At 35.1% G+C, this 12990-nt stretch overlaps 1 protein-coding gene across 8 annotated transcripts in view; it reads right to left on the reverse strand.

Annotated features, from left to right (window-relative positions):
• LOC128221340 (tight junction protein ZO-1-like) overlaps positions 1 to 12990 on the reverse strand; it is an 82632-nt gene that overhangs the window by 33579 nt on the left and 36063 nt on the right. For all 8 annotated transcript variants that reach the window (XM_052929908.1, XM_052929907.1, XM_052929914.1 and 5 more), the window contains 6 exons: positions 5339 to 5386; positions 4364 to 4488; positions 3802 to 3904; positions 1441 to 1531; positions 548 to 651; positions 71 to 194 (listed from right to left, as the gene is read on the reverse strand). In XM_052929908.1, coding sequence (XP_052785868.1) covers positions 71 to 194; positions 548 to 651; positions 1441 to 1531; positions 3802 to 3904; positions 4364 to 4488; positions 5339 to 5386 — 595 coding nt within the window. The remainder of the gene's footprint in view (positions 1 to 70; positions 195 to 547; positions 652 to 1440; positions 1532 to 3801; positions 3905 to 4363; positions 4489 to 5338; positions 5387 to 12990) is intronic.

Consider the following 12990-nt stretch of genomic DNA (forward strand, 5'->3'; position numbering starts at 1 on the left):
AATTATCTTCCAATAATAATATCAAAATCCAGAGATATCAAATATCATAAAATCCCATCTTAAAACCTACCATCATCCTTTCTCCATTCATCATTTTTCTTCTTTGTAATGATGAGCTGCAATTTCTCTTTGGACTTTTCAAGAAGTTTGCGGGCCTCAACCAATGACAGACTTTCAATGGGCGAGTTATTGAGCTGAAAATGGAGAAGATAAATATTCATAAACATTTGGATTTTTTTATCATGTTAAATTTGTGTTGTGGCAGGTTTCCAAATTAAGGGCAAAGTTTGGGTACATGTTGAATTCGTTAAACAAGAGCATTGAATACTTCATCAGATTCTTTTCCTTGTTTTTCATATGGAAAACGGCATAACTCAAAAGCTATCACATCTTAAGTAATATATCTTGCTTAACTTATGCACATTGCTCTTTTGAACATGTCTACAAAATTTCATTAAAATATCTCAAATGTTCTTGCAGTTAAGATGAAGTTTTAAGATAGCGATTTCTTCTAATGCCAAATTATATCATCACATTCTGCCGTTACCTTTAATACGGTGTCGCCTTCTTTTAATCCACCTTCCTGTGCCGCTAGACTGTTGGGCACAATCTCTTTGATATAATACTTGCACCCTAGTACCAGACCGTACTCTGAAATAGAGAAAGAATCAATAGGGCATGGTGTTATTTATATTATTCCTACACCCTAATACAAGGCCATACTCTGAAATAGAGAATGTATCAGTAGGGCATGGTTTTCTTCATTTTTATGTTAAACCTACACCCTAGTAAAAGGCCATACTCTGAAATAGAGAAAGTATCAATAGGGCATGGTTTTCTTCATTTTTATGTAAAACCTACACCCTAGTACAAGGCCATACTCTGAAATAGAGATGTTATCAGTAGGGCATGGTGTTCTTCATGTTCATGTAAAACCTACACCCTAGTACAAGGCCATACTCTGAAATAGAGATGTTATCAGTAGGGCATGGTGTTCTTCATGTTCATGTAAAACCTACACCCTAGTATGAGGAAATAATCATAAACAGAAAAGGTATTAGTAAGGCATGGTGTTCTTCATGTTCATGTAAAACCTAGCTACACCCTAGTATAATAATAGACCATAATCATAAACAGTTAAATGCATGGTACTACACGCTAGAACTCACTGCCTAAAAATAAAATGAATTTCAGTAAAATACCAAAATCAACCATATTGTTTATATATATATATATATATATATATATATATATATATATATATATATATATATTATTACACAAAATATTATAGCAGTAGGTTTTTAAAAGCAAGTTATCATTACTTTGTATAACCTGTCATATCAAAGGCTTCAACAGAGTCATGGAAGCCAATCTAGATACTTTCAAGTTTTGAGTTTCATCTTTAGTTTAGTAAAATCTTATCTTGTCTTATCTTACCATCTTTTCTGTTCCTCTTGGCCAAAGTTATTTTCAAGGGTGGAGTTTCATTTTCCAGGGAGGCAGGCAACACTATTCTTCTTTTTATGACCTGTAACCATGGCAACAGAAATAATAATACTTTCATTAAAAATTGTAACATTTTGATAGCCTTTCCCTAGGGTTACAACCAAGATACTTCCAAGTTATGACCAAGGTCCTTCCATAAAACAGACCCGTTAATACTATTTCATATCACAAGACATTTGTTACACTTCTTGTAGAAGTTGATCAAGAAACATAATGGCGTCCTCAAAATATTTCTGTTTATTTATGGTTATAGGTGTAACAAATATGAATCCACATGGGCAGAGGGCTAACTACGCCCCTGATATTTATTTTATTCAATTGGATTAAACAAAACGAAACTTTAATGGGTATTGCACCCTGATCTCCATATATCTCACTCCGTTCAATTCTATTGATTTCTAGATTTGATTAGAAATTGGTTAACTTTTTTTTTATGTCATAAATAGCATTAAAAAAACACTAAGTTTTGATGGCACACCACCAGGTCAATAATGCGATGAAAAATACAGGGACAGGCCCAGCAGTCAGCATTTTAACTGTTAACCCTGTAGTCAGCATGTTAACTATTATCCCTGTAGTCAGCATTTTACCTATTAACGCTGTAGTCAGCATGTTAACTATTAACCCTGTAGTCAGCATGTTAACTATTAACCCTGTAGTCAGCATGTTAACTATTAACCCTGTAGTCAGCATTTTACCTATTAACCCTGTAGTCAGCATGTTAACTATTAACCCTGTAGTCAGCATGTTAACTATTAACCCTGTAGTCAGCATTTTACCTATTAACCCTGTAGTCAGCATTTTAACTATTAACCCTGTAGTCAGCATGTTAACTATTAACCCTGTAGTCAGCATTTTACCTATTAACCCTGTAGTCAGCATTTTAACCATTAACCCGGTAGTCAGCATGTTAACTATTAACCCTGTAGTCAGCATTTTACCTATTAACCCTGTAGTCAGCATTTTAACCATTAACCCGGTAGTCAGCATGTTAACTATTAACCCTGTAGTCAGCATGTTAACTATTAACCCTGTAGTCAGCATTTTACCTATTAACCCTGTAGTCAGCATTTTAACTATTAACCCTGTAGTCAGCATTTTACCTATTAACCCTGTAGTCAGCATTTTAACCATTAACCCGGTAGTCAGCATGTTAACTATTAACCCTGTAGTCACCATTTTAGCTATTAACCCGGTAGTCAGCATTTTAAGTATTAACCCAGTAGTCAGCATTTTAACTGTTAACCCTGTTTAACTGTTAACCCTGTAGTCAGCATTTTACCTATTAACCCTGTAGTCAGCATTTTAACCATTAACCCGGTAGTCAGCATGTTAACTATTAACCCTGTAGTCACCATTTTAACTATTAACCCGGTAGTCAGCATTTTAAGTATTAACCCAGTAGTCAGCATTTTAACTGTTAACCCTGTAGTCAGCATTTTAACTGTTAACCCTGTAGTCAGCATTTTAACTATTAACCCGGTAGTCAGCATTTTAACTATTAACCCAGTAGTCAGCATTTTAACTGTTAACCCTGTAGTCAGCATGTTAACTATTAACCCAGTAGTCAGCATTTTAACTGTTAACCCTGTAGTCAGCATGTTAACTATTAACCCTGTAGTCAGCATTTTAACTATTAACCCTGTAGTCACCATTTTAACTATTAACCCAGTAGTCAGCATTTTAACTGTTAACCCTGTAGTCAGCATTTTAACTGTTAACCCTGTAGTCAGCATTTTAACTGTTAACCCAGTATTCAGCATTTTAACTATTAACCCTGTAGTCAGCATTTTAACTATTAACCCTGTAGTCAGCATTTTAACTGTTAACCCTGTAGTCAGCATTTTAACTGTTAAACCTGTAGTCAGCATTTTAACTATTAACCCTGTAGTCAGCATTTTAACTGTTAACCCTGTAGTCAGCATTTTAACTGTTAACCCTGTAGTCAGCATTTTAACTATTAACCCTGTAGTCAGCATTTTAACTATTAACCCTGTGGTCAGCATTTTATCTATTAACCCTGTAGTCAGCATTTTAACAATTAACCCTGTAGTCAGCATTTTAACTGTTAACCCTGTAGTCAGCATTTTATCTATTAACCCTGTAGTCAGCATTTTAACTATTAACCCTGTCATCAGCATTTTAACTATTAACCCTGTAGTCAGCATTTTAACTATTAACCCTGTATAGAGGCACACAACAAGGGCACATAATGAAGCTGATCCGTGCTCCACACTCAACGCAGGCATTAATACCTTTAAAAATCAAACAATCCACAAAAATTCTCCATACCAGGTTTACTGTACCCCCGCTCTCCTTCAATACTCCTATGGCCGTAGCGTGGTCAACGTTTTCTAACGCAACTCCATTTACGCTCAGAACACGATCGTTTATCCTGAAAGAATAACAATTTAATTATTCCATCTTATTTTGTTGATACATATAACAAATACATATATTATTACTATCCTAGTTATTGTTATTTTTATAATTTTCATTATCATATTATTATTTAATTTATTATTATTATTAATCAATATTATAATCATTATTATTATTTTTATTAATTTTGGGAAATTACTGCAAACAAATGTCATGGGCACAATGCAACAATTACCAGAAATCTATGCATGAATTGATCACATTAAATACAAAATGAAAATTTCAAAAATATAGCCATACAGTGAGTCTACCCTGATTCAAAATTGAAGATGGAGGTGGAAATGCTATAAATAGTACATGACATCATTTTCTATATATAGAACATTTTACAAAAAGCCTGAAAAAGGGGGTCATCTGTTAATAATATAAGATAAAATTATCTGTTCTAAGAACAATCTACAAACAGCCTTACTGTAATCTTCCCTCCGCAGGCCCAGCTTTGAGCACATCAGATATAGCGATGGAGGGGTCACCATTGGCGAAGTGTGGGTTGTCTCTTCCCCCACTAACTGCAATGCCAAACCCAAAGCCTGGAACCTGTGTAAAAGAAAGTATTTTATGTTCAAATGGGTTTTACCAATGATTCTCAAAAGGTCTAAAAAAAAAATGTGCTGAGCAGCAAATGCCAACAATTGTCTGGGTTTATTTCTGTTAAACAAGGGGCATAACTCAACAATAATAAAAGCCAGAGATATGGCCCTTGCTGTAAATGTGCCTATTGTCTCTGTCAACATGTGTACCAAGTTTGATTTCAATGTCTTGCAATTTTTTTGAGTAATGGGCAAGCTAGGTTCAAGTAGTTGCACCCTGTCAACGCCAACTCAAGTCTTAAAATAACTCCTGTCTCTAAGCATTAAATTATATAATGAAACTTTTAAACGAGTAAAATAGAACAAATTAACATGATAAATAGCAGGATCAATCAAATACTTAGTTGGTGGAAAGAAAGAGGATGTTTACATGGCTACTATTAGAGGAAACTTATCTGGCTTGCTACATCAAAAGCTATCTTAAGATGTCATATAAGCCTTGCTCTTAATGCTGTCTTGCTCGCTGGATAAACTTCCTCCATCTCAGTACCAACATAGTATTCTCAACAATTTGGCATAAGCCAGACACAGCTAGCTGCTGATTTCATTGTAAAGGCAAGCAAATGTCATTAACTTTCATTATGATACTAGCCAGCGAGTGCGTGCAAACTGCTGAATCAACAGCTTAATAAAACCTATTTAATTATAATAACTAAATGGAACATAAGAGCCAAGTTTCATCAAAAGCGCTAAGTTTCATTGAAAGCTTTCTTAATTATAATGAAATCAAAATCTATTCAGGGATCCCATTTTTAGAGACGTGAGCAAAAACACTAATGATTGAAAGGATTACTTACCCTGGTTAGCCCAACTTTGTGAGTCTCCCACACAACATTGTCTGAGCTCTGAAGATAAACAAAAAACATGACATTATTTATTAATTTCAATGAAAAAAATTATTATGGAAATCTATAAAAATAAAACATCATCTTGACAACCTCTCATAGGGGGCTGTTACATATTTCAATACCCAACTTGGATCTGAATTAAGTTTAAGAGTAGAATCAGAGTGTTTTGTTTGGACAGTAAAAATAACTGGCCAAAAAACTGAATGGAATAACAAAAGCATGTATCTAAAAAGATAATAACAAGAGATGTTTGTCAAACATTATGCCCCCCCTGAGCGTCATGTTGTCAGGATTAAATGGAAAATTGAATGAAATAAGCATGGACCGAAATGACAGCTAATTTGTGGCTGTTTTAAGATTATGACCATTAAAGTGTGAGGATAAAGTGTGTTATGACCGTCATGACCTTTGACTCTATGAACTCAAAATCCAAAGTCATCAGCTGGTCACCAGAAACCTAAATGTCAAGTTTGAGGGCCATGGGTGCAGGCATTGTCAAGTTATCACAAGATAAGTTTTTTTCGTTCAAGGTCACTGTGACCTTGACCTTTGACCTGATGACCCCTTAATTCATAAGGGGTCATCTACAAGTCAGATGCAACTCCAAGTCAAGTTTGAAGGCCATGGGTTCAGGCATTGTTGAGTTATCACTCTGACAACCTTTGACCATTCAAAATCACTGTGACCTTGACCTTTGGCTCTATGAATCCTAAAATCAATAAGGGTGATCTACTGGTCAGGCTTAACATCCATGTCAAGTTTAATGATCATAGGTTCAGGCATTGTTGAGAAATCAGTGGGGGAAGATTTGTTAACTTTTTTGCGTTAAAGGTTACTGTGACATTGACCTTGACCTGATGACCCCCAAAGTCGATAGGGGTCATCTACTGGGCAGGCCCAACCTTCATGTCAAGTTTGATGACCATAGGTCCAAGAATTGTCGAGTTTGCTTTCAAGGTCACTGTGACCTTGACCTTTGACCCCTAAAATCAATAGGGGTCATCTACTGGTCAGGCCCAACCTCCATGTCAAGTTTGAGGGCCATGGGTGCAGGCATTGTTGAGTTATCACTCGGACAACCTTTTATCATTCTAGGTCACTGTGACCTTGACCCCTAAAATTAATAGGGACAATCTTCTGGCCAGGCTCAATCTCCAAATCAAGTTTGAGGGCCATGGGTGCAGGCATTGTTGAGTTATCACTCGGACAACCTTTTACCATTCCAGGTCACTGTGACCTTGACCTTTGGCCAGATGACCCCCAAAAACCATAGGGGTCATCTCCTGGTCAGGCCAATTCTCCAAGTCCAATTTGAGGGCCATGGGTGCAGGCATTGTCACGTTATCACTCGGACAACCTTTTACCATTCAAGGTCACTTTGACCTTGACTTTTGGCCCAATGACCCCCAAAAACAATAGGGGTCATCAACTGGTCAGGCCCAACCTCCAAGTCAAGTTTGAGGGCCATGGGTGCAGGCATTGTTGAGTTATCACATGAACAACCTTTTACCATTAAAGGTCACTGTGACCTTGACCTTTGACCCATTGAGCCCAAAAAACAATAGGGGTCAGCTACTGGTCAGGCCCAACCTCCAAGTCAAGTTTGAGGGCCATGGGTGCAGGCATTGTCACGTTATCACTCGGACAACCTTTTACCATTCAAGGTCACTGTGACCTTGACCTTTGGCCTGATGACCCCCAAAAACAATAGGGGTCAACTACTGGTCAGGCCCAACCTCCAAGTCAAGTTTGAGGGCCATGGGTGCAGGCATTGTCACGTTATCACTCGGACAACCTTTTACCATTCAAGGTCACTGTGACCTTGACCTTTGGCCTGATGACCCCCAAAAACAATAGAGGTCAACTACTGGTCAGGCCCAACCTCCAAGTCAAGTTTGAGGGCCATGGGTGCAGGCATTGTCACGTTATCACTCGGACAACCTTTTACCATTCAAGGTCACTGTGACCGTGACCTTTGGCCTGATGACCCCCAAAAACAATAGGGGTCAGCTACTGGTCAGGCCCAACCTCCATGTCAAGTTTGAGGGCCATGGGTGCAGGCATTGTCACGTTATCACTCGGACAACCTTTTACCATTCAAGGTCACTGTGACCTTGACCTTTGGCCTGATGACCCCCAAAAACAATAGGGGTCAACTACTGGTCAGGCCCAACCTCCATGTCAAGTTTGAGGGCCATGGGTGCAGGCATCGTTGAGTTATCACTCGGACAACCTTTAAAATTATTTTACCATTAAAGGTCACTGTGACCTTGACCTTTGACCCGATGACCCCCAAAATCAATAGGGGTCATCTACTGGTCAGCCCCAACCTTCATGTGAAGTTTGATGACCATACATCCAGGGATTGTTGAGTTATCACTCGGACAAGCTTTGGTCTACCGACGGACCGACCGACCGACCGACATACCGACATGCCTGTGCAAAGCAATATACCCCTCTTCTTCGAAGGGGGGCATAATAATAATATTGAATACTGTCTAAGGATAAGAATAATATTGAATACTGTCTAAGGATGAGAATAATATTGAATACCGTCTAAGGATAATAATGATATTGAATACCATCACAAAGGATAAGAATTATATTAAATACTGTCTAAGGATGAGAATAATATTGAATACCATCTACGAATAAGAATAATATTGAATACTGTCTTAGAATAATAATAATATTGAAAACTGCCCTAAGGTCATTTTACAAGGCTTTGAGCAAAACCACTAACTCCAAGCTTAATGGAACTATTAAATGTGCTCCACAAAATTGATTTGATGAACTTTATGTCAATTTATGGAAATAATAATCATTTTAATGATCTTTTTTCACAGACTTAATCTGTTGACTCACAAGAATTGTGAGCATATATATAACGACTGATCTCAATTTTTAACATGCTGAAAGGTTCAAAACCTGTCAATGCAATGCATTAAGGGTGTAAGGTTTAAAAAGAATAGCACAACAGCAACCAAAATTAACTTTATCTTTTGTCAGTTTCTTTCAATTTAAGCCATGCTCAGTTAACATCCAATGCAAAACAAAACGTAATTTAACAAAATGATTTTCAATATACTTTCATACCAAACTGCATGCTAGGAACATTGAATCATATGAGACTTGATTGAAAAAAAGACCTGGCATACACAAATGCAGTAATTTTTGTGAAGGAGCTTCAGCACAATTGATTTATGTTCATTAAGTGCGGTTATCACACCATTTTACACTTTCTTGCTGGCAAACAGCTTTTTCACACCATATCACACTATTTTGCTAGCAAAGAGCTGCCATCTTAGATTGGAGATCATATATATAACATTACATTTTAAAATACTTAAAATAATTTTCAGTTAATTATATTGATGGATGTCAATTGAGGCAGGGTTGTCAGGCATTCAAGCCAGTGGGTGGGGCAGAGGGGATAGGGGCAGGGATAATAGACCCATACTCTACAAGCATATAATACCAATATAATACTGTATGCTATAGGCATAATTGCTTGAATGCATCAAAAGATGTTGTTGTTGTTGTTGTTGTTGTATTGGAGCTCCAATTCAAGACTGAACCTGTGACCCCCCTGATCCAGAGACTTATATATAAACACTCAACCACTCTGCCGTTGCAAACAAATAAGGTATAGATTCATAAAAATTCACCATTCAATACCTCTGTTTTACATCACAATTACTCCATTAAACATTGAAACTGCCCAGGGCCATTACTTTCCGTCTGAAGGTTACACAATTATCTACCCATTGTAGACACAACATTATGATCATATCTTTGTATCATCTTACATTATTTCACACCCCATTTGAATGAAATTGATTGCCATTAGTGATCTGATAATGTCTCCAATGGTCTTTAATTAACTACAATAAGAAGTTGTAAAAGTTTCATATTAAAGCTATATGTGACGATTTTAAGCCTTTCTGAAGTGAGGAAAACAAAGGGGCTCTGTTTCAATTTCAGTGTTGTTTGTTGTTTTGGGGGGGGGGGGGCAAAAAATTGGTCTCATTCACTATCTGAAAAAGCATATATTCCCCTACCCAAGTTAAAAAATCCATGTTTTTTAATTATTATTTTTACTTTTTAAAGAGACATATCTGTCGATATGTTTGTTGATTTAAAAAGATTAAAAAACAATTTAATATAATTTAAACATTATATATTAATCATGTTAGTGTTATTCCCCTTTTGGCCAAATCCACGCTTTTGTTATATAATTGTCTTAGATGATGTCATTGAAAATTATTTGAACATAATTATGAATGTTTGTGAAATTATTTTATAAAAAAAACTCAACAAGTGTAAAATGTCGATGGCAACATTTGTACCAAGTTTCATTGAAATATATATCTGTTTAATAATTTTCAGTATTGTGTGATTTAATAGCCAACATTTTTGCACAGCTGAATGATGACAACAACAGATTATACCAAGAATATGAAATTCAATTCCTATCATTTTTGTATTAAAATATGACACATTTGGAATTGTATAACTAAGCATTCATTTTGACATGAAAAAATATTCAATAGATAAATATTGTGGACATTAATTTTAATTCATATGAAAACACACCAAAAAAAATTCTTTATAAGATTATTTATAATTTATTAAAAAACACACTTGTATGATTGTTTACTTGTATGATTGTTTTCTCTCTCCAGCATATAATACAACAATAATATCACCAACAAAACTGTTGTCATTAATTTTTTTATACATTTCAATCTAATCTCCTACCTTTGAACAAACATTGTGGTTCCGGGTACACCAGTTTTTAGGTAAAATCCTCATTTTTGACATAAAATCATTCAAACATGTACATATAATCCAAGTTAGATAGAATATTATACTAAATTCTATACTAGATGTCCAACATTTATTCTAACTGTTTAAATAATATCACAATTATATACCACTGTATATATTACTAACAAACACATAATGACTTCAATAACTTCAAATCAGTTAAAAAATATTTTCAAAACAGTTGAAAATTAAATGTTTTGGCAAAAATCTAAAATTTTAAATACACACTGTGTTTTCATGTTTTACAAACAATATTGACCCTTAAACATGTAGCAACAGCTAAAATAGTAAACAAAGGTCAACGATCAAAGAATTCCTTACAGCCAATCAGATCCAAACAAATTTTCCACTTGACCAATCAGATTTCAGATTTGATTACAATGAACCAATCAAATGAAAGACAATTTCATTAATAGTATTACTAGAGATGTCTATTGATGATTATGAACTTGTCGATAACAAACCAATATTTTTACACCTTGCCCCTTAAAATGTGTTAAAAATGTAAACTAACACTATTTTAGTATGCAAAATATTTACTTTCATTTAGTTTTTGAAATACAAAAGAAACATGGAAAACAATGAAAATACATGTATGCAAGTCTATTAGAATGAAAATGTGCAAAATATCACATGTGTGTATTAAAATCCCAACTATTTTAATAATAGAAAGATGAGATTATTTATTATTCTAAGAATTCTTAAAAAAATAGGGAAACATAAAATTAATCAAAAAAGGTATTATTATCATAATATCTTACTAGAAATTTGGTTATTGTCTATTATTAACATTATATTAATTTAAGTTTAATCTGTATTTAATTTGAATTTATTTTTTAAACACATTGTACATTCTAAAATGAAGATAACTAAAAATGCACAATTAAAAAAATGTTTCATGAATTTTTAAAAAGGCTTAATTATTGGGAAGAAGTGAGTTTAAATGACATATTTCAATATTTTTTTTGAGAGCAAAAATTAAAAAAATATATTCCAAAATTAAGGGAAAATCATACTTTTAAATTGGTCACAAATCTTGTCCAGCAAAAAAGTATAAAATTATAACACTTAAATATACAATGCAAAAAAGAGCAGCACATGTTGACACGAAGCTTAATTAAATTGTCAGTCAAGAAAGGTAGATACAACTCTACCAGTGTTTTATTCACTTTTAAGGTAAAAGTGGCGGAGGCCTTCGGTACGTCAGAAAAGAGCTTTGTTTTGGCAAAAAGGTGAAAATAACTAACTTGATTCCAATAATGTTCAACTTGTTTTCAAACAAAAATCTTTTAGGCCTCGACTGGGTAGGGGGAAAAAATATGATGTTTTTAAAAGGAAAATTGGTCCATAATTCTGTTCCAAAATAGTCGGAAAAAACACTGCCCACTACAATTTACGCCTAGGTATGAGGGAGTACCCCTTAACCCCCCTGACAACACTTTTAACCAAATGATTTCCAATTTGGAGGGAGGTGCGCAACTCAAAAGATGACGCCTCTAAGTTACGCCCCCCTCTAACTTCCAATCCTATATCCACCCCCGTACGCCTTGATGCACAGTGTACAAGACATAATTACTATCACTCACCTAACATGACTTCATGTGTACTAATTAGTTACTTTTTCCTTAGTTATTCTATTAAGCATGCAGTGTGCAACATAAACGGGTAGCCTGATTGCCCGTGGCGACGAAAAAATGACCCGGGCTACGAAAAAATCCTTTAAAATAGCCCCACTCCCGATGAAACCATTGTGCTTACATTTTTCAGGGCCAATAACAATCTAACTCCCAGACAGTTAATTGTCATATCATTCCTTACTTTTAACCATATAAGGTGCTCAAGATGCGTTGTCTTTTTTGTTAACCTGTGGGCTATGGAAATCTGGCTTGGGCTACAGATATCACAAAGTCTGTAGCCCCATTAGCTATCGGGTCAAAAAGGTTAATTTTGCACACTGAACATGCTTCTTTCCAAGTGAACATAATGCAAGCTGGTGGTATAATCTTTTAACAATAGATTTTTAAGGATGAAAGCTTTTGCATGACCACAACGGCCTCTAGGCTTATAATGATGATACCCCAACTTATCTCCAGAACACAGACAACAACAAATCCTTCAAATGTCAATCAGTCAGTGTCCTGAATATAGCTCTCCATACTTTCACAATCAATTTCCCTTATATTTTTCTTTCTAAGAAACTGACAGTATAAGTATCAAGCAGTCCTAATTTCTTCCAACAAATCTGCAACAAATTGCTTATACTATTTTATCTTCTTTCTTTAAATTCCTGTTGAGTGCCTTAATTCTAATTGCTTTCCCCAGAGTGTGAAGGTCCAAGCTTGATTGATTTCAGCATTATGGCCATTCAGCTATAAAGATCTAGCTCAGTCATCATGATGATAGCCAGTCTCAAGACTAAGTTCAAAAATACAAATCTTTATTTCATTGTAACTTAAATTTCCTTTAAGCTTTTTTTCAAGCACTGAAAACATTCAAATTAAGTAATAAAATACAGCAAAGTTCCACGTCAATGAAAAAGTTCATGCAGCTAAGTTCAACATCAGCGAAAAAGTTCAGCCAAGTTTAACATCAATGAAAAAGTTCAGCCAAGTGTAACATCAATGAAATAAGTTCAGCCAAGTTCAACATCAAAGAAAAAGTTCAGCCAAGTTCAACATCAAAGAAAAAGTTCAGCCAAGTTCATGAACATCAATGAAAAAGTTCAGCCAAGTTCAACATCAATGAAAAAGTTCAGCCAAGTTCAACATCAA

Source organism: Mya arenaria, chromosome 16 (genome assembly GCF_026914265.1).
Source record: "Mya arenaria isolate MELC-2E11 chromosome 16, ASM2691426v1".
In the NCBI taxonomy this organism is placed as follows: domain Eukaryota; kingdom Metazoa; phylum Mollusca; class Bivalvia; order Myida; family Myidae; genus Mya; species Mya arenaria.